The sequence below is a fragment of the Peromyscus leucopus genome, chromosome 8b (genome assembly GCF_004664715.2).
Source record: "Peromyscus leucopus breed LL Stock chromosome 8b, UCI_PerLeu_2.1, whole genome shotgun sequence".
Taxonomy (NCBI): Eukaryota; Metazoa; Chordata; class Mammalia; order Rodentia; family Cricetidae; genus Peromyscus; species Peromyscus leucopus.
Window position 1 is genome coordinate 65,609,583 of NC_051086.1, and position 22,924 is coordinate 65,632,506.

Consider the following 22,924-nt stretch of genomic DNA (forward strand, 5'->3'; position numbering starts at 1 on the left):
CTAGTGTAATAAAGGCCAAAGGCAAAGACTTAGCCTATCTGCAGCCTCCTAGCACCATCTAAGAGGCAGATTCTGGCCTCTCTTTACTCCACTGTGACTTCTAGTTTCTGTTCTTTCTTCCATACAGATGTTTTTCTGTTTCATAGAAACGAGAACCCCTTGTCCAGTGATATCATTTCCTCCACATTGCTGTGCTCAGCTGTCTACCTTTTCACCTCTGTTTCATGGTCTAAACTGCCAGTAGACAGAAACTGGACAGCTTCCTTCCGGCTGTGAGGAAATCACCCCGGGGTCTGATGCCTACTCAGCACAGCCCAAAGGATCTTCATCCTTCCTTCAATAGGATCCCAGCAAGTTCCCTGCTCCTTATAAATAGACAGATGGGGCCTCCAGAGGAGCAGAGATTGTGACACTAACTCCTGAAGCCTCCAGCTTTCATTCCGAAGCCTTTGACCTCAGCATGAAAATCTCCACCGCGCTTCTGTGCCTGCTGCTCATAGCTGCCACCACCAGCCCACAGGTGTTAGCTGGGCCAGGTGAGGCTTTTCCTTTCCCAATCTCTCAGTACAACTCAGCGTTGCTGCAGGGTCTGCAGTTTTAAGATGGAGAGACTGGGACTGCAGGAGAAGTTAGAATGAGCCATTGTGTCACAGTTAGTCAGAGAGCCAGAACCAAGTGTTCAGACCACTGAGGCCAGGCGCTGTGATGTCGCCAGACACCAACCCTGGGATAAGATGCTGTGTGCAGCCGCTATAGATACTGCCCTAGCCTGGTTTGGGGAGGTGGCCCAGTTGTAGCTCTATAGGTGAGAAGGACATCTCAAGCAATAGAAGAGTGACAGGAATTAAAGCTGGAAGAAGCACTCTGGGGTCGTGGTCCAGAGTGGCTTCTAGAACACCAGCCACATGTAGACACTGGAGAGGCTTCTTAGCCTAAAAATAGGTTGACTCTAAGCCCACAGCAGCAAGGTGAGGGATAGGAAGTTCTTAAACTTACTTTCCTGTGTCAGAAATTGATGAGGTTTTTTTTTTTTTTTCTCTACCCAGTCAACAGCTAGGACATATTCTGTAAGTGACTGGCCTCTAGATACAGAACTCGGGATCCATGACTCTTAGGTACTACCCAGCCTTCTTCCTTTGTGAGAGCACCCTACAATGCCTCCTAATTCTCTCTTTCTTTGCAAAATTATTTTCAGATGCAGTGTTTGTCCCAGTCACCTGCTGTTATAAGATGACTAATCAGAAGATCCCAGTGCGGAGGCTGAAGAGCTACCAGAGAATCACCAGCACCCAGTGTCCCTGGAAAGCTGTGATGTAAGTAGTCTGTGCCCAGCACACCTAGCCAATTTCCTATCTGAGGAGTAAGAGAGAGAGAAGTCTGGACTCATGGCCATGAATCAAACAAATAGATTGTCTTACCCACCTGGTCCTTTCTTCACCTAGGAAAACTAAGCCTGTTAGAGAATCCACAAATTTCCATCAGTTTGGAGAAACCGTACCCCATTCATTTAGGCAGGAGATTAGAGAGATTCAGCTAGGGGAGCAAGAACAGGGCTCTTCCCAAAGTCTCCTTTCTTTCAGCTTTCTCGATCTTCTCTCCTGACTCTTCATCTATGGACAAGTGGAGGAGGCTCTGTTCTGGGCCATGCCCTAAACAGAACCCATGGAGCACTTTGCCTAACCACGCCCTCTCCCAACAGCTTCAAGACCATAATGGATAAGGAAATCTGTGCTGACCCCAAGGAGAAGTGGGTTGAGAACTCCATAAAGCACTTGGATCAGAAGTCTCAAACTCAGTATCCTTGAACCTTCATGTCTAGGCTGAGAGCCCCATGGAAATCTTCTGTATTTTCCCCTAACCTTTCCCCGTGGGCAGTGCAATGGTAATTTATTACAACATCTAAAGAGAGATGCTTTTAATAATTTAAAACATAGACTTGCTTAAATAATATTTAATGATATTTAAGTTATATTTTGGCTAAATAAACTGAATTCAATTTACAAATTGTGTATTTATTTTTATATGAACTTAGTTAAATTATTAGCAAAAATGTCAGTGTTCTCCCTCCCACCTCCCTGAGGGACTTAGAGATCCATCCATGGTGCATCAGCATTATGCAAGCTTTTGTATTCTTGGGGAATCAGTGTTTCTTTGTGTGAAGTGTGTGCCCCCTACTGCTGTGTTCAGCATTATTATATGGCTGTGGTGTTTTCAAATGAAAATGCGTATGTGTTTTTAATTACATTACTCTAATTTCGGATCCTATTAAGCTGAAAGGGAAAACCCCATAGTAACAGGTGACAGAGTGTAGGATCATCCTGCAGGAATGTCTTTCAGCTAGGCTGGATTCCCCTGAGGTTGAGGAAGAATGTGGCAGGATATGCCAGGCCCCTCTAGTCCTCTAGCTCCAGCCTTCCCATTACCTGCCCTTATTCATGAGCTTCTTTAAGCCTATTTCTTTTCTCATCACACCTATCTTTTTACAGAGTCCCTTTTATGACCTCGTGCAACAGTTGAGGAACTTTTCTCTGCGGGTTTTCCCATGTAATAAATTCAGAAGCCCAGAGTAGTAACATGTTAAGAGTGAAGCCAGACCAACAAGAAAAACTGGACATCTATGTCCCACATCTATTTTTGGATTTTTTTTAGGAGGATGGCTCTCCAGCACATCTGCTGTGGAAGGGCAGTGGACATGTTAGATTGCCAATGCACAGTGCTCTTTTGAGCTCTCCAGGACAGAGGGGAGAGGACTGAGCCAGAGAAAGGAATCTAGCCAGCTGTGTGCCCCAACGCTGGAGGAATTGGTGGCAGGCACTAGAAATGAAAAGTTGCTGCCTTATTGTAGGGGCCCTTGGACTTCAGGGTGAGAAAGCAGTAAGAACTCAGTAAGTGGTCTCAAACTGTAAGGACAGGGACACACTGAGAGGCAGGCAGAAAAGGGGTTGTCAGGTCTGAGCACAGGATGCCATGAGGAAGCCTAGGAGCAGCCACTGTGATGGTAAAAGAAGACCTCAACAGTCTAAGCTATGTGCTAGCAAGGGTGAAATCAGAAATAACAGGACAGAACAATGCTGTGTGGAATGCTGTAGAAGGGAAACAAAGGACCCTAAATATGAATTCATCCCTCACAGCCTCACACAGCAGTTATTTAAGGGGCTGGCAGTTCTTAGACTTAAAATTAATTTAATTGTGTTATGGACTGAATGTCTGTGCTGCTCCAAGATTCATACTGGAGTCTAGTCTTAGCCACTTCTGTTGATTGTGTGTACCATATGAAGAGAGTAAGGTTACTTGCTTTACAAGTCAAGACAGAAGGCCCAAACAACATAGCATGACCACTGGTGAGGCAACCTGGCATCATCACAACACAGAAGAGAGTCAGAAAGAAACGTGCCATGTGTCAAAGGGGCCAGGCACATAGCACGACCGCGATGATTCATCTCTGTATCTTCAAACCACTCCTAGCATCAATTTTTTCACATGGGCAGAGCTCCCAGCACCAAAGTTTCCTTCATCTCGGCCCCTATACTTAAAGGCTCCTCCACCATCTCACCCCCACCTTGCTAGGTAGGGGCCAAGCTTCCAGCATGTATCCATTGAGGGGAGTCACATACAAACCATAGTGTGCATTGTGGTGTGCTTAAGAGGCAGGGCCTTCAGCAGATGATGGAGTCAAGACAGAGGTGTATGTCTTCCTAAGTGATATCCATGTTAATAAAAAGAGGCTGGGAAGGGGCGTTGTTTTGTGCTCTCTCCATGGGAGAACACACAGAAGGCGTGCAGTATCAAAGCAGAGCAAGCCGTTGCCAGACACCAAATCTGCCAGGACCTTATTTTCAGCATCACCAAATCCAGAATTTGAGCAATCGATCTCTCTTCTTAGAAGTTATTTTGTCTAAGGTATTATGTTTAGTAGTAGGAATAGACTAATATAATTGTTATAGTATGATGTGAAATGTCCCTCCTAGGCTCACGTGCTTGAACACTTGTTTCCTAGGCAGACATATTTGAGGGAGATGGTACAACCTTTAGGGAAGGAAGAAAAACTCTAGAAGTGAGTGACATGGAGCAGGTCATGGGAAGTTATAGCCCACCTTGCTTCCTGTCTGTTGCTGAAGTATGTTCAGACCCAAGCTCCTAAAAACATGGACCAAACTGTTCTTATCACAATGCCATCCAAAGGCTGTGATGGACTGTGGTCTCTGGAAGTGTGAGGCAAAAATAAATCCATCCTCCTTAAGTGTTTCTGTCAGGTATCATAGAGAGGTTTCAGAGTGGACAGGAGAGAGAGAGAGATCAGTGAGTAAAGTGCTCCATCCACTGAGAGGACCTGAGTTCAGATCCTCCAGCTTCTAGATAAAGAACCAGTTATGGTAGCACACATCTCCAACTCCAGTGATAAGAAGATAACTACTAGATATAATCTTTGTGCTTCAGTCCCAAGGACAATTCCTAAGAGTTCATGAGCATCCATTAAAAGGCAAGGACTTGATCCCTGGGCACCAGCCACTCCGGGGAAGACCTACCCAACTTGGCCCCAGGTTCTGGCCACCAGGCAGGTCCCCTTCTAGCACCACAGGGAAGGATCCCCTTCTCCAAGCCCCCCAGAAGCCCCTGCAATCTCCATGCCCTGCCCCCACGCCCTTCTGCCCAAGACCCCAGCCTCTCCTGAGATTTAGAGGCGGGCCCCCAGCTCCCATCCTGGCCCCGACTTTCCTTCTGGGCCAGAGGTGAGTATCCGGGCCCAGCCCGGACCCCATCCCTGGGCACCAGCCACTCTGGGGAAGACCTGCCCAATTTGGCCCCAGGTTCTGGCCACTGGGCAGGTCCCCTTCTAGCCCCACCGGGAACTCCCCCCCCCACTCCCCTGCAGCCCCTGCAATCTCCACGCCCTGCCCCCACGCCCATCTGCCCAAGACCCCAGCCACTTCCTGGGACTTAGAAACCGGCCCCCAGCTCCCATCCTGCCCCCGACTTCCCTTCTGGACCAGAGGTGAGTATCCCGGCCCAACCCGGACCCCATCCCTGGGCACCAGCCACTCTGGGAAGACCTGCCCAACTTGGCCCCAGGTTCTGGCCACTGGGCAGGTCCCCTTCTAGCCCCACCAGGAGGGATCCCCTTTTCCAAGCCCCCCCCCCCCCCCGGCAGCCCCTGCAATCTCCACGCCCTGCCCCCACTCCCATCTGCCCGAGACCCCAGCCACTTCCTGAGACTTAGAGACCGGCCCCCAGCTCCCATCCTGCCCCAGACTTCCCTTCTGGACCAGAGAGGGCTCCCATCCTGCCCTGGACTTCCCTTCTGGACCAGAGAGGGCTCCCATCCTGACCTGGACTTCCCTTCTGTACAAGAGCGCACATCCTGCCCTGGACTTCTTGTCTGGACAAAAGCTCCTATCCTGCCCTGGACTTCCCATCTATACAAGAGCTTCCATCCTGCCCCGGAGTTCCCATTTGGACAAGAGAACTCCCATCTGGACAAGAGAGAGAGACTTCCTGAATCTGTCAGCTCTGTCTGAACCAAGTGGGCTAAGACCAAGAACGAACCACAAGAAGATGGGAAGACGTCAAGGCAGAAGTACATACAACAAAATGAAGAGCAATACAGCATCACCAGAACCTAGCCAGCCTCCAACATCTAGAACCGAACATCAAAAATTGGAAGAAGCAGAAGAAAACAGCCTTATGAATAACATCATGAAGAAGGTAGAGGCTTGTGTAGAGGAAAAGACAAAAAAAAAATGAGAAGAACGCTATAAACAACTAGAGGAAAGGGCAAACAAATTAGAAGAAAACAATAAAGTCCTGGAAGAAAAAAGGCAAGGACTCCTTTTCCTGGCATTCTCTCCTTCCCAGTTATTTATTTCTGTGGCATATGTGTTTGTATATGTCTGTGTGCAACATAAACCTAAATCAAGCAGAAGAAGAAGGAAAACAAGAGTATAGGTAAATAAAAATCTATGAGACTAAAGTCGAGTCTTTGAGAAGAACAATAAAAGCAGTAAACCATCATCTAGAACAGCCACATGAAATGAACAAAGGTGTAAATTACCACTGTCAGAAATGCAGAAGGACTATCCCTACTACTTCCATAGACAAGACAGGATCAGGGAGAATAAAAGATTAGTAAGAACTCTAGGTCCAAACCTTGAAAGCATAGAAAAGGCTATTCTATTTCTTGAAATACACACTCTGCCAAAACTCTCATGGAGAAATAGGGATAATCAAGATATGTCTATATCAATTATGTAAATTGGATAATAATAGTCTTCCAGCCCTGAAAGCACAACGACCTCCCAGCAGATTATACCCATGAATTCTATTGAGCCCTGATGCTGTAAATGATGCCCAGGCTCAACAATTTGTTCCAAAACATAAAAGCAGACTGAGCACTTGAAACTTCCCTCTCTGAGGCCAGGAAGATCCATATAGACAGAGACATGCTGTGCTGAGATGACCAGCAAAAAGAGTCAATACTGTCATCTGTTTCTTCTTCCTGACCCATTAGAAGTCACATAGTGTATCAAAGAAAAGAAAAGTATTGGCAAGGTGTACCCTGAATGCCCCCTAGCCACCTAGCCCAGCTGAAATGGCCATCTCCAGGTCATGGAAGATACTTTGTCACAAAGAATGAGTTGCAGATGTGATTGAGGAAGACATCCCAATGTCAACCTCTAACCACATACAAACCCACAGGTCAGCACAACCACACATTAGCAAGTACCAATATAACACATACACACACACACACACACACACACACACACACACACACACACACACACATGTTCACACACACATACACACACTCACATACAAACACACAGGAATGCACACACAAGCATACATATGAATAAGATCTCAAAACTTAAAAACTATTCAAACATTCATTATTGTAATCTTTCACATCAATCAGCTGAAGGAGGAGAGGTCACATGATATTTTTAATAGACACTGAAAAGCATTTAACAAAAGAGCATAACCATCAGGGTTCTAAAACAAAAAATACATCTCAACACACTTGGAACAGAAAGAAGCTTCTTCAACCTAATAAACATCTGCAGTGACCTGTAGTGGATTCCACACTCACTGCAGATGCTGTTCTCTCAACACTGAGACTAGCAAGGATGCTCCCTCTCACCTCCACAATGTCACATCAGTGGAAGTCCTGACTGACTCATCAACATAGACAGGAAAACAAAGAGACACGTAGATGGTAGACATTAAGTTGCCTTTAAGAAAAACATGATTGATCTTTGCAGAGAATCAATGACGGGTATAAATATAAAACTCTTATAATTAGTTCAGAGAAAGATTTCAGAATTGATACAGAATATGGGTTGGTGGGTAAAGCATTTGGTGCTCAAACATGAAATCTCAGTTGCATCCCACAGCTCCCACATTAGGAAAAAACAAACAGGCACGGTAATATCCATATTCAATGTAAATTCAGAGGTAGGAGGCGATGGGTAGATTATGGAGCCTTGCTGGCTAGCCAAACTACCAAAAAACAGCAAGATTCAGGGTTGGGGGAGAGACCATGTCTAAAACAATAGAATAGGAAATGATTAAGATATCCAACTTCAACCTCTGGTCTTCATATGGGTGTCCAACCACTGTCTCCCAACATGCATACACATACTCATCAATCTCACATGCACACACACACACACACACACACACACACACACACACACACACACACACATTTGCATACAAACAAAGGTCACAGAGCACAAAGGCTAATAATGTCTAAAATTCAACAGCCTCCTGTATATCAGTAATGAACAGTTCAAACTAAATTTAATGATTCTAAATCACATTGGACTCAGTCTAAGGGAAAATGTACACTATTTATGAGAACAACTACAAACCTCTGTCAAAGGAGAAAGCACTCTGTCAATGGTGAGATCTCTGTGTTCACAGGTGGGAGACTCAATACTGTCAGACTCTAAGCTCTTCCCCAGATGACCTCTTCATTCAACAATTTAGGTCAAAATCCCACCAAGTTCTCTGATGGATATTGACAAACCAGTTCTAAAGTTTACACAGAGAGGCAAATACCCAGATGAGTTAACATGACACTGAAAAATAAAGTCAGAGGACTCACATTATCTGACCTCAAGACTTATCACACAGCTACAGTCATGGAGATGCCATGGGACTGACAATATAATAGAAAATAAATCAATGGGACAGAAATAGATCCACACAAATTACCTTTGAAAAGTATCAGGGACAATTCAAGGAAGAAAAGATAGTATTTTCAACAAACAGTACTGTAATGAATGTGAAAACTATAAAACAGAAAATGAACTTAGAGACAGACCTATTTTTTTTTTTACAAAAAAAATGACATAAATGAATCATAAATGTAAGTCTATTTACTGCTTAAAATTTGAAACTACATAACTTGGAGAAGGTAAAGCTGGAGAAATTGTAGGTGGCTGTCCTAGTTACCTTGTTGGGACGAAACACCCTGCAGTAAGTGCTGCACAAGCACAAGGCGTTGACAAATGCATGTTTAGGGCTAAAGGGTTTGTTTTGGACTGGAGTTTCAGAGGATAGACAGTTCATCATAGTGGAGCAGGCATGGTGAGAGGACAAAGAGACTGGCCAGTAACAGCCTGGGAGCAGAGAGTCAAGAGGAAGTGGGCCTGGCTAAAGGCTGCCCCCCAGTCATGCACCTTCTACATGCAAGCCTCAGTCTTGTAAAGTTTCTACCTTTCCAAGCAAGACCATAGCAAAAGTTTGGCCCAGACAACCTAAGAAAAAGGCCCACCATATGTGTTCTTGTTTGCTTTCTGTTCCCATGATAAACACTGACCAAAAATTAAAAAAAAAAGAAAAAGAAAAAGAAAAAAGAAAAGAAAAGAAAAAAAAGCAATTTGGCTTGTAGGTTAAAGTCCATCGTTGAGAGAAGCCAAAGCAAGAAATCAAGGCAGGGACTGAAGCATAGAAGCATAGACCATGGAGGAACACACCTACTTGTTTGCTCACCCTGGCTAGCTCAGCTGCCTTTCTTCTACAGCCCAGGTCCATCTGTCTAGGGATGACACCAACCGCAGTGGGCTGGATCTTTCTACGTCAATTAGCAATGAAGAAAATGCCTCCCAGACATACCCACAGACTAATCTGTTGGAAACAATACCTTATTTGAGGTTCCCTCTTGCCAAGTGTGCCAAGTTGACAACAGAAGCTAGTGAGATATTCCACCCTTTGTTGATGTTAATGTAACCTTTCCTTTCCTGTTTGTCCCCAAGATTAAATGTTAAAACCATAATATAAAACATAGTATAACTATAAAAGTAGTATAATCTTTAAAAAAAAAATTCTAACAGTGTATCATTGAAAGTTAAATGTCTCTTAACTACAGGTTAATTTAAAATCCAAATTAAGTTATCTATTTTCTTATTCCAAGAGATAAGAATCATTGCATAGTTAAAATCAGGACAAAGTAAACAAAAATTCAACAGTGCAGATATCTCAGTATCTGACATCAGGGACTCATTCGTGATCTTTTGAGCTCCAAAGGATGTGGGCAGTTCCACTTCTCCACCTCTGCCATCTGTAGTATACACAGAATGTCTGGTAGGTGCAGGTTGTCTTCATTCCACACTTGCTGCTATCCTTGGTGGTCATACCATGATCCTGGAATGCTAATATTTTGGTGTCTACACTGAAACAGAGACCAGTTGTCTCTCTCTGATCTCGTCAAGGTCAACAACCCTCCCACATGGTATTAAGCCTCAGCTTTTCTCCACAGCTCCCTCATGCCTGAGGTTTCCAGGAGAGTCTAACCCTGTCACACAGTGCCAAGCTTCAGCTGCTCTCCATGGCCATGCTTTTGTGCCCCAACATTGACTTCTTGGATGAATGTGGACAAATTCTGATTGGTCTTGGGCATCCCTTGATAGTTCCTGGTCCACTGGTTTAATCTGAATTGGTTTTTAAAATCCTATTCTTTTTGGGTGTCCTTTTATAGTTCAACACACTCTGCTTATGTTTTTTATTTCTGACCACTGAGTTTGTTCATTTGCTAGCATTCAACTTTCTTCACTGACACTCTTCTGTCAATGCAAAACTAAAAACAGAAACAAAAACCACAACTTTCACCACCAAAGGAATACGAACTAGATACCGGTGATCATGACCCAGACATACAGAATTATGTCACCTCAAAGTCCATTCATTGTCCAAGGTGGTAACAGTTTGATGAAGTTTTTATAGCATCAGAGCAAAGAAACTCATAAAGAAAGGCAATTTTGCAATACATGGACAGAAACATGAAGTAAACAGTTCAGCGAAGTGGAGACACTTCCGCTGTGGGCCTTAGATGCTGTCTGACAGTATTCGTAGCTGGTGGAAATCAGAGTTCTGGGAAGCTGATACATTCCAAAAGGTTTCCATCCATCAGCCACAGGATATCAGGTCCCACACAGACATGGGGAAGCAGTGGTTATATGGATGCTAAAGACAGTTCGAGGCAAATTGTAATTAGACTCTAGACTTGCAGCATTTCAACCTCTCCACAGTCATTAAGTCTAACCAGTTAACCAGCCTTACAGAAGGTTTAGCTGATGGTGCAATATCTAACTCAAGAAAAGAGACAATGTTTAAAAGCTGCTGTCTAGCATTCCAGACAGTCTTATGATTAATGACACTAGCTCAAACTTGAAAGTCTTGATAAATGTTTTAAATCCTAGCTAAGAACCCTGTCTTTTTTTTTTTTTTTTAGTCTTGTGCAATAAAACAAATGATCCTAGTTGGCTTTTGGTTTTTTGTTTTGGTTTGGTTTTGTTTATGGAACAAAGTCAATCTGTCCCTAAAATCTCTAAAAATAATAATAATAATAATAACTGAATAATTGTGAACCTGTAGCCAATTCACAATATTACTGTTTTTGGAATGTCTATGTAAAATGTATGTGGGTCTGTGTGCAATTATATATGTGTGCCACACCACAGCACACATAGAGTGCGTCTTAAATCCAGCCAGGAAGTATTTTGTTGTTCCCATAGCATTCATGCCTCTATTGTACCAAGGGACGTGTCTTGCCAGACCAGCATTACTGTAGCTCTCAGAGACTGATGATGACTTTTCTCCTCCAGTAGCATACTTAGCACTTTCAACACTATGAAAGTTAGCTAGCAGGAGGAAAATTCCAGGTCAGTATTAATGTGACTTCTCCATGTTCTATGACTGAAGTATGTGGTGTCTTCAGCAATAGGGTTTCACTGTCAGGTTCTGGAGAGTAACTAAAAGCAATGGCAATAGTGTAGTGGGTAGCCATTCCAGCTTTGATCTGGAAGTTCCAACCCCCATTGAGGCTTTGGTAGTTCACGCCTACAAGACGGGGCCAAGAGAGGGCCTTGAAGACCCGAGATCCGGATGCGCTGCCTTCTCTTGGTTCCTGGACTCTGGACGCTAGAGGTAGACCAAGCAGAGTTCTCCAGAGAACACCACCAGACTGTGCTACGTCTTCCCCAGACCCTGTAACCTACCTATCCCTTCATTTGTAAGTTATGCCACTAAATAAACCTCCCTTTTAACTACGTGGAGTGGCCTTAATAATTTCACCAATACAATAGCCTGTAATGTTTGGAGGTTTATGAGATTCCACTGGCCAACAACTCCAAAACAAGTAACCTGATCCCACACTGGATTTTTTTTATTTATCAGCCTGTGGTACCTAGTAGGGGCATTGTCCTTGTGTTACAGGGTGACCCCATTTAAACTTTTTTTTATATGTATAAGTATATATTTTAGGAATATTCTGCACTAGCAAATTTCCACATGACTTTTTCAAAAAGTTTTTAGTGTTATTTACCCTTCCCAGTTCTCCCACCTCTACCCTGCCCTCCCATCCCCCACTCTATTTGACCATTCCTGTTCCATTATTCCCTTTCCCACTTTATGTAACTTCATTATATATATCCTCCTCTGAAAGCCTCTAGTATGGCCCCTTCCTAGTTTCTGGACATCCATGTGTATTCCAAAGGAAACAGAATATATGTAAAGATTCAAAGCTAGCATCCACATATGAGAGAGAGAGAGTGATGTTCAGGTCTGGGTTATCTCACTCAAGATGATTGTGTCCAATTCTATCTATTTGCCTATTAATTTCATAGGTTTGTTTTTCTCAACAGATGAATAACAACCCATTATGCAAATATGCCACATTTTCATTATCCATACATCAATTGGTGGACAATTAGGTTGTTTTCAAGTCCTGAATATTGTAAATAGAGCAGCAATGAGCTTAGATGAGCAAGTATCTCTAGAGTAGGATACAGAGGCATTTGAGTAGATGTCCCCTAAGGTAGAGTTAGCATAGTTGACATAGAGTGGTATAGTTGGATCATGTGACAGATCAACTTCTAGGCTTTGGAAGAACCTCCACACTGATTTCCACAGTGGCTGCACCAGTTTGCACTCCCACCATCAGTGAATAAGTGTGCCCCTTTCCTCATATGCACTCCAGCACTTGTTATTGGTTTTTTGTTTGTTTGTGTGTTTGTTTCTTGTCTTAGCCATTCTTATTGGGGTAAGAGAAATCTCAAAGTAGCTTTGATTTGCATTTCCTTGATGGCTACAGCTGTCAAACATGGTGTGTGTGTGTGTGTGTGTGTGTGTGTGTGTGTGTGTGTATGTGTGTGTGTGTGTGTATTAGTCATTTGCACTTCATCCTTTGAGAACTTTCTGTTTAGTTCCTTGCCCCAACTTGTAACTGGCCTGTCTTCTTGATGTTGAATTTTTTGAGTTCTTTTATATTCTGCATACTGGCCCTCTTTCAGATGTAAATATTTTCCAACTCTGTAGATTGCTGTTTCACTTGGATGATTCCATTGTTTGCTCTATAGAAGCTTTTAGTTTCATGTGGTCCCTTTTGTCAATTGTTGGTCTTAATGTCTGTGCTGCCAGGACTGTTAAGAAAGTCTCTTCCTGTGTCCATAAGTTCAAAGATATCTCTTATTTTCTCCTTTATCAGTTTCATGGTATCAGGTCTTATGTTGAAGCACTTGGAGTTAAATACAGGGTGAGAGATAATGATCTAGCTTGATTCTTCTACATGGAGCTATCCAGTTTGACCAACACCATTTGTTGAAGATGCCATCTTTTCTCCAGTGTTCATTTATGGCCTCTTAGTCAAACATCTGTAGTAAGTGGCTGTATGTATGTGAACTTCTATCTCGGTTTTCATCTATATATCAACCAGTGTGTCTGCACTTATGCTATAACTATTAAGATGATAAACTCTTAGATGCCTCTAATACTAAAGGTGATAAGTACTTTAGTTCAAAATTTTCACCTCAGACTTGAACCAACTTCTGCTGAAGCTGTGGTCTACAGAAATGCTGGGTGATATTCTTCTTCATCTACAATGACAGTTGAATACCCCAAGTAACAGCTCAAAATTCCAACAATATTCCCAATTCTCAGTTTCTATATTTCTTAAATTATTTTTCATGTTTAGATATTTAATTGTCTAAGGCATTTGGAATTTTTGTTAGTATGTTCTAAATGACTAACAGTGATAATCATGGCTTTAGTGAAGGTTCAAATGAAGATAGTGTGTCTTTACTTCATCATGCTTTTGTTACGTTCGTTCATCTACTCAAACTTCAAGTCTTACTTGAAACAAGTCTTCATTTCGGGAAAGGTTCTGTAGACAGAGTAAAAATAGACAGTTGGATTAAGGAGCATGATGACTCATGACATGCTGAAGAATTTTGGCTACCCACACTTCTTCAGGTCATGATGTCTTTTCGATTATTTCAACCTTAGATATCTACTGTCATGTGTTGCATTTAAATGTTGTGTCTGACTGATAGAGGGTAAAAACGAGAAAAATTGTACAATATTAGCCATTTGCTCATAATGGCTAATAAAATGGATATAATCCAGGAATTACTTCCTGAGTGTCTTTACCAACTATGTCCCTCACTTGAAAACTTTCTTCCTGCCTACTAAGTCATGCATAGAGTAGATTCTAAAAATGAGACTTCTTAGCACAGTTGTGCATGGCACTATTTGGCCTTCACACACATCGAACAGGGTGCTTGACCCATAGGGTGATTGTGAGTTGAAGTTCCCAGACAAAAAGCCACACATATATTAAGGATTCTGCAAAGAAATGGAAACCTTTATGATATAGAGAGCTATGCCCCTGTAGGGTACCACCCACCTCAAGGTCCTCTCTACTGTAGGACTAGCACATGCTGCCCAGTCCTCTGGGATGTGCAGACTGTGTCCGATATATAAAGCAATTCTGTAACAGCAGCATTTGCCAGGCTGATATGGGAGAATCACAGAACAAGGACAGCCTTGGGTCCAAGTAAGTTCTGGTCTAGCCAGGTCTACCAAGTGGGTCCTCATCTCAAAAACCAACCAACAACAACAACAAAAAATACCTAACAAGAAGGGCTGTGGTATCATGGCAGTTCAGTGGTAGAATACTTTCACACCATGTGCAAAGCCGTGGCTAACGTAAAATTCCTAGTAACAGGAAGAGAAAGAAGGAGACAGAAGAGAAAGGGACTTACAGACTTGGGTTGACTGCTTTTCCAGAGCTCTTTGGAGCACATCTGGGTTCTGAGGAGCCCACTTGCCTTAGGGTTGCAGCAGCCTGGTGTCAAAATGGCCAGTGGCAAAGATTTAGCCTATCTCCAGCCTCCTGGCACCCTCTCAGGGGAAGACTCTGATCTCTCTTTATGTCATGATAACCTTAGTATATTCTTTCTTCCATACAGATGTTTTTCCCTTCCAAAGAAATCAGAATCCCTGATCCAATGGTATCACTTCCTCTAAGTTGCTAGGTTCACACGCTTACCTTTCAGTTTCTACTTCCTTCTGCCTTCCAGGCAATCACCTCATACTCTCATGCTACTCAGCACAGCCCAGATCTCACTTTTATCTTTCATTAGGCAACACCCTCCTTGCCAGGCTCCCTGCTCCCTATAAAAGACAGATGGAGCCTCCAGATTAGAAGAGTTAGACCAACCCAGACTCAAGCCTTCACTCCAAAGTCCTTGCTCTCAACATGAAAATCTCTGCAATGCTTCTGTGTCTGCTGCTCATAGCTGCCACCATCAGCCTAGGAGAAATGGCTGAGCCAGGTAAGGCATCTTCTTTCCTAAGGTAATGGTTTAGTAGGTTCTAACATCTGACTACAAGGCATCCCAGAGCTGATGTAGGGTCTGCAGTTTTAATATGGAGAGATTAAGACTACAGGAGGAGTTAGAAAAAGTATTTGTGTCCCAGCTTGCCAGAGAGCCATAACCAAGTGTTCAGACCACTGAGGCCAGGCCCTGTGATGTCTTTTGATACCAATCCTGAGATAAGATGCTGTGTGTAGCCACTACAGATACTGCCCTAGCCTTCTTGGGAGAGGTGACCCAGAAGTGGCCCTGTAGGTGAGAAGGACATCTCAAGCAATAGAGGAGTGACAGGAATTAAAGCTGGAAGAAGCACTCTGGGGTCGTGGTCCACAGAGGCTTCTAGAACACCAGCCACATATGGATACTGGAGAGGCTTCTTAGTGTAAGAATAGGTTGACTCTAAGCCCACAGCAGCAAGGTAATGGACAGCAAGTTCTTAGAACTTACTTTCCTGTATCAGAAATATGGGATCAGTCAATGAGATTTTATTATAAACAGACATCAATGAGGAACCCTGTAGTTCAACAGAGGACATCAACTCCTAGATCATATTCTGTCCCTAGAATCTAGAAACAGAACTTGAGAGCCATGGCTCCTAGGTACAGCCCAGCCTTCACCTTCCCTTGTGAGAGCACCCCGTAGCATCCTCTGCCCCTCTCTTTCAGATGAAGTGCCCCTTCCAGTTACCTGCTGCTTTTCTGTAATCTCGAGGAAGATCCCCTTGCGGAGGCTGCAGAGCTACACCAAAACCAGCACCCAATGTCTCCTGACAGCTGTGATGTAAGTGATCCCTACCCAGAATACCCAGCCAAAGTTTCTGGGGATAGTTAGTGGTCAGGACACACAGGCAAATGAATCCAACAAATACAGCCTCATGTCTGAATGGCTCCTTACTGACATAGGGAAACTGACTGGAGGAGAGGGGATCCATAGCTTTCCAGGAGCTTGGAGGGATTTGCTCCAGGTCCTTTACCCAGTAGATAAGACAACTTCAACTAGGACAGCAAGACCAAGTCTTCCTCCTCAGACTTCTTCCTTCTCCCTTCCTCGTCTTCCCCTCCTGCCCAGCAGCTCCTTCATCTATAGAGCAAGAGTGGATGAGGTCTGGGGACCTACAGGCCATGCCCTGAGCATGACTTCTTAGCATGTCATCTCTCCACAGCTTCAAGACCAAGTTGGGTAGAGAGATCTGTGTGGACCCCAAGCAGAAGTGGGTCACTGATTCCATGAAGTTCCTGGACCAGAAGTCTCAGACTCTGCAGGCTTGAAACTTCACACTCGGGCTGAGAGAGAATCAGAGCCGGAAGTTCTCCCCTAACTTTTCCAGGCACTGAGTTGTTACAAACAGATGGTGTCTGGGCTGGGTGTTCCCTTATCCTTGTCTCTTACCTGAAATAATTCTAATTACTTCAAAATTATTCAAAATCCATCCTATCTGAATAGCTTAAATAAAAAGCTCATACAGATCTGTAAATGTAACATGGAAATGTTTATTCAAAGCAAAATGATGGAAAGATAAAATCACTATCAGAGAGCAGCAGGCTACATGCGTGAAGATTTTTAAGGGTTCTGATTTATTGTCTGAGGTTTCATTTTATGGGGTTCAAGGGAAGGAGCTTGGTTACTAGAGATATAAAATGGGTGGTTCTCTATTTTGATTGACAGGGTTGGGTTACATAAATCTTTGGTCACTGCTCATGTCCCTTCCCATAATGTACCTGCTTTTTTTATCATATGCATGCCCAGTTGTGCCTAAGCATAGAATGGTAAGTAGGGTATTAGCTCTGAAAGCTCACTTAAGCATACATGTTTGCCTCATTGCATGGTCTGCAAACCGATCTAAGCTCAGTTAGCCCCAGACTGTGTCCCAGATTGTGTTTGACTAGAAACAAGGCTTATCAAGGGGTTACTAAGTGGAGCAATTGATTTCATCATTTAAAGCTTTTTGCATGCAGGGGTGCTAGGTTGCTAACAAGTTTCTTGGTATATTCTTCAGAGAGGGGTTGTGTACATAGCCCAAACTAAGTAAAGTCCAAGTTGCTAAGATATTCCTTATGCCTGCTTGCCTTAACTTCCTCATGAAAGACTCTTCTTTCTAATTCATAGAGAGCGATATCCTCTGTGTCTGACACATAAACATGTAACACACAATAGGAACACCATCAATATTAGTATTAGTCATGGTTCTCTAGAGAACCAGAGCCAACAGAATGAATACATATTAAAAGAGGATCCACTGGATTGGCTTACACTGGTTGGGCCGAGTAGTCCAGCAATGGGTGTCTCTGTACCTTGGCAGTTCCAATCTGATGCCAAAGCCTGGAGGATTCTTGGAGAACCACTGGTCTTCATTCTATGGTGGAAGCCCAAAGAAGCTAGTTCTAGTATCAGTAAAGGAATCAACATCCGTCATCAGCAGCAACTGGGTAGATGAACTTGCCAATGAGAGTGAAGGTCAAGTAAGGAAAAAAAGTTTCCTTCTTCTATATCCCTTTATGGGGCAGCCACTGCCAGAAAGTACTTGGGTAGGGTCTTCCAACTTCAATCAGAGCACTAAAAACAATTCCCACAGACACGTCCACAGGCCAGTCTGATATAGACACCCTTCATTGAGGCTCCCCTCTTAGGCCATTCTAGGTTGTGGCAGGTTGACAATCAAAACTATCAAAAACCAAGAAGTGAAGGTATCAGTGAAGGAAATCATCATCTTAATCAATCAAAACTCTGTGTGTATCACTATCTGGCTAGATTTGTGGCATGCCCCCAAACCTTGGTACAACTGACACCATGTTAGGAGCCCCATTCAGGCCTTGAAAGCCAGCAAGTAGCTTGCAACTCCTGACAAAACCGGAACAAAGTTTCAGTTAATGGGTTCCCAAGAAGTCTGTAAGCAAAAAGTCCCTGAACACACTAACATGGCTTTTTGGCTTCTGAAGTTCTGCTTCTTGCTAACCAAAATGTGCCCACCCAGGATATGCAGTCATTGGCTTTAAGATGGGCAGTGTGGTCAGACAATCGTAGTGCAAGCCTTTAATCCCAGTACTCAGGAGGCAGAGGCAGGCAGATCTCTGTGAGTTCGAGGCCAACCTGGTCTACAGAATGAGTTCCAGAACGGCCAGGGCTACACAGAGAAACCCTGTCCTGGGGGGAAAAAAAAGAATAGCTTTAAAAAAAATTGTCAGTGTGGTGGTTTCTAGTGGACTACCTCACTGCTGTTTTCTCATCTTGACACAAGCTAGAGTCATTTGGGAAGAGGGAACATCAGCTGAGATGGGTCTGTGGGGCATTTGGTTGATGGTTGATGTGGGAGGGTTCAGCTCACTGCGACTAGGATCATCACTGTGAGTGGTGATCCTGGGTGCTATGAGAAAACTGGCACTGAACTGACCTGGCTTACCCCAGTAATCAGATTGGTGAACACCTTAAATGTCATCATAGAGCCTTTCTCCAGTAACGGATGGAAGCAGATGCAGAGATCCACAGCCAAATACCGGGCTGAGCTCCAAGAGTCCAGTCGAAGAGAGAGAAGAGAAATGCTATGAGCAAGGGCATCAAAATCATGATGGGAAAACCTGCAGAGATGACCAAACCAAACAAGTGGGAACTCATGATATTTAAATCAACAGCTGTGGAGCCTGCACAGGACTGGGCTAGGCCCTCTGCATAGTGAGACAGTTGTGTAGCTTGATCTGCTTAAGGGGCCCCCTGGCAGTACGATCAGAATCCATCCCTGGTGCATGAGCAGGCTTTTTGGAGCCCACTACCTATGATGGGACGCCTCACACAGCCTTGAGGCAGGGGGAGGGTCTTGAACCTGCCTCTACTAAATGTACCTCCCCATGGGAGGCCTTACCATCTTGTAGGAGGGAATGGGGGGGTGGGTTGGGAAGGGAAGGCTGGAGGGGTGGAAGGAAGAGGGGGATCTTTGATTGAATAAAAGATTTTTCTTTAAAAAAAAAAAAGAAAAAGAAAACAGGCAGAGCAAACCAAAGAGAAGCAAGCCCATAAGCAGCACTCCTCCATTGTCTCTGCATCAGTTCCCACCTCCAGGTCCCTGCCATGGCTTCCCTCAGGGATGGATTGTTACCTGGAAAAGCAAGATAAAACAAACCCTTTCCTCCCCAAGTTGCTTTTGGTCGTGGTGTTTTAGAAACCCTAAATCAAGGCCGTCATCATAGTCCTGAATCAGACTGACTCCATGCTTTGCCCCTGAGTCACAGAATCTTTTCAAACAAAAAGACTTGGTTCACGTAAGGTTTGAAGTTTGAGCAGGCAAACAGACATAATGAAAGTGTGATGAAATAAGCACTCAGGAGCTTCACTTGGACCTTTACTAAATCCAAGACTGGCAGTATGCTTGTCAGTTAGAAAATACTAAAGAAAATTCCAAACGCCTTGGACAGATTTCAAAGCATCTAAAATAAAAATATTTAAGAAATGGAAAAATCCAAGAACTAGAAATTCTGTCAGAAGAGTTCCTTGAGGTACTCAACTGTCACTGTAGTTGAAAATAAATATCACCCAGCTTTTCTGAAGGCCAGAAGGATGTGTTTCCAGCAGAAGTCGGTACAAGTCTGAGGTGAGAAATGCAGACTAAAAGGTTTTCTCCTTGCAAGTCATAGAGCAGAAGATGGCTAGACCTACCTGATAGAGTCTTTTCCAGGTGGAAGGGAGTTCTTGATGTAATGTCCTTTCCCAGTTGATGAAATCACCTTGCTTTCCATTTTATTTCTTTAGCTTTCCCTGTTCTGGGAGTTCACTGTAGAAACACTGGAACCAATGCTGGATTGTCATGCTTAACAGTGCATTGCAGCAATGTATGTTTTTCTTTTCTAGACATGCCTCAGACATTCATTTACTTAGTGTTTATAGGATGCTTAGTATTTTTTGAAGTCGATAGTAGACGATTGTCAAAAAAGGAGTAGATACTAGATTTAGAGGAACTCAAAGGAATCTCTAAAAGTGCTAAAATATTTGGCTGCTTTTGACAGTTGATGCCATTGGTTGATTTAATAGTCAATTAAGACGACTAAAGTTAGAGATGCAGTGAATGTGAGAAACACAGTGAATGTGAGAAACCAATCAGTCTTCACTATATTCCTAGGAGTCATTTGGAGCCTGTAGCCAAGTTAAGTTTCTGTTTGCCATAAAACTTAAGTTTCTGTTTCTCAGAGCTGACTGCATCCTATCCCAGTAACCATAAAATGTACCATAAACCAACTACCCAGAGCCACCTGGTCTCAGAAATGTTTATGTGTGTGTATATATAATATATATGGTATCTATAAGATAGATAGATAGATAGATAGATAGATGATAGATAGATAGATAGATAGATAGATAGATAGATAGATAGATAGATAAATAGATAGATAGATATCAAATGCCATTACAGAATCTACTAAAAGCCTCCTGTGACTGGATGACTGGCTCCTGGAACTGGGTAAATTAGACCCTTTCAAAACAAGATAAAAATCTGCCAGGGCCCACCACGTGGGCTCCTGGAATAGAACTCGGGTCTTCAGACTTGGCAGCAAGAGCCTTTACCTGCTGAGCCACCTCACTAACCTGCATATGTTTTTAAATGCCTTGCACCTGGCCAGATTGAGTTGGGATGGAAAACCCAGCAGCAGTGGGTAACTGTGTATAGGGCCACTCTACAGGGATGCCTTGTGGTTTGACTCCACTGAGATCTGGGGAGTCTGTGACCTCAGCTCTCTAGCTCCAGGCCTTGTATCACCCAGTTCATTTCATTTTTCGTCATACCTATCTTTACGAGAAGTCTCGCCCACAACCTCTTGCAACAGTCTGTAGACCTTTTCTCTCTAACTCAAGTTCTTTTTTCCATGTAATGATTTTTCAATCCCAGATTAGCATAATAGGAGTGAAACTAGACTTCTGAGGAAAACTAGATGCCTGTATCCCACATCCACTTGGAGCATTTTCTGAGGGTAACTGTCAGACACATTTGCTCTGGGAGGGTAGTACATGTTACAGAAAGCAAATGGGACTTTTTTGAGCTACCAGGAAAGGAAGGAGGTCAGGGATCCAGGGTGTAGACCCCCCACCAGCTGAACACTGAAAAGACAGCTGACTTGGGATTAGATATTAGGAAGTAAAGGTTGTAGCCTGGATTTAGGGGTCCTTGAACTTCAGACTGGATATCTGCAGGTTCTAAGGCCCCAGTATGGTGGTTTGAAAGAAAATGGCAAACAAAGGGAGTGAAACTCTTAAGAAGTGTGGCTTTGTTGGAGAAATAGAATATATAGTTACGAAGAGATGGGATCAGGGAACTGGAATGGGAGAATTAAGTGGGGGAAAAGATGGTAATAAGGGGGAAATGTGGGGAGAGACAGCTAGAGTTAAGGGCTATTTGAGGGGTAGTATGGAAACCTAAAACAGCAGAAGTTTCCTAAAACATACACATATGTGAAGTCAATTTCAATGAAATTGCCAAATAATATGAGAGACAGAACACCAAAGGGATATCTCCTGTCACCAAGTGAAGCTTCCAGTACCAGAAATGGGTTACATCAAATTGAGTTGTTGGCCAAATAGGTCCCATGGGAACCCCGCAAAAACCCAGGCTGTTGCTAAGGCTATAGGTTGATTTCCACAAACTGTCAGCAAAGCCCTATTGCTGAAGACACCACCTACACATCTCACTGAATGCAGAGAAGTCAAGCTGGTGCCTACCTAGAGCCTTTCACCCCTGGGGGCTACTGTTCTTGATACCAGAAGGGACTCTGCACACTACCAAAGGAGAAACATTAACACCAACCCAGCTACAAACCCTTCTGACAATGGTGCCCTGCCTGTAAGATGTGCTAGTGCCATGGTGGCACCAAGTTTATGGGAGTAACCAACCAATATCTGCGTGTGTATCTGTTTTTTGTGCCTTTTCTTACCTTTGATTTAAGACCTACACCAGGATAAGGAACCCATACCTGACCCTGCTTGGGTGAACCAAGAACCTGAGACTAGCTGGCCCAGGGACTTATGGAAAACCAAATACTACTGTATGAAGGAATGTAACAACAATAAATGACTCCTAATGACATTCTGCTATACCCATAGATCAATTCCTTGCTCAGCAGTCATTAGAGAAGCTTCCTCCTGCAGTAGATGGGAACAATATGCAGACTCACAGCCAGACAATAAGCAGAGAGTGAGAGACCTTGGAATACTCAATCCTAAATAGTATGCCTCCATCAAATCCCTTCCCTCAGACTCAGGGAACCCTGCAGAAGAGGAAGCAGGTAGAAATTAAGAACCAGAGGGGATGGAGACCACCAAGGAAACAAGGCCTTCTAAACACAACAGCACCAATGTGCATATGTACTCACAGAGACTAAGGCAGCATGCACAAGGCCTGTATAGGTCTGTACCAGATGGGACCCTAGAAATGAAAGAAGTAGATACATGCTCCCATTCCTAACCCAGAAGGTATCTCCTGCTGATAAAAACTTGCAAATGAAAGTTTAGTTTTCTCCGAGGAAGTCTCACTGACAAAACAAAGTACTCTTAACTGTAGGTTGCATGCCCAGCAGTTGATGACCAACAGAAATTCAATGGCATCTTTGGAGGTTCCTTATCTGACTTTCTTTTTCTTTCTTTCCTTTATGTTTTGTGGGTTTTTTTTCTCTCTTCTTTTACTCTACAGGTCCTTCACATATATACTATGGCTTCTAGTTTTGTGTTTTTAATGGGACTCCTGGGGGTATGAATGAGTGGATCTCTGTGGGTATAACTCTTCCTTGTGTCTT

At 43.5% G+C, this 22,924-nt stretch overlaps 2 protein-coding genes across 2 annotated transcripts; both read left to right on the forward strand.

Moving 5' to 3' along the window:
* Window positions 1-329: 329 nt before the first annotated feature.
* Window positions 330-2,000, forward strand: LOC114691605 (C-C motif chemokine 12-like). Its single transcript, XM_028867039.2, has 3 exons — window positions 330-536; window positions 1,196-1,313; window positions 1,700-2,000. The coding sequence occupies exons 1-3, from the start codon at window positions 461-463 to the stop codon at window positions 1,803-1,805; spliced, it is 300 nt and encodes a 99-aa protein (XP_028722872.1). The 5' UTR covers window positions 330-460; the 3' UTR covers window positions 1,806-2,000.
* Window positions 2,001-14,904: 12,904 nt separating this feature from the next.
* On the forward strand, window positions 14,905-16,713 carry LOC114691606 (C-C motif chemokine 8-like). The gene is made up of 3 exons (XM_028867041.2): window positions 14,905-15,116; window positions 15,824-15,938; window positions 16,321-16,713. Exons 1-3 carry the CDS (start codon window positions 15,041-15,043, stop codon window positions 16,424-16,426), a joined length of 297 nt encoding a protein of 98 aa, XP_028722874.1. The 5' UTR covers window positions 14,905-15,040; the 3' UTR covers window positions 16,427-16,713.
* The last annotated feature ends 6,211 nt before the right edge of the window (window positions 16,714-22,924 follow it).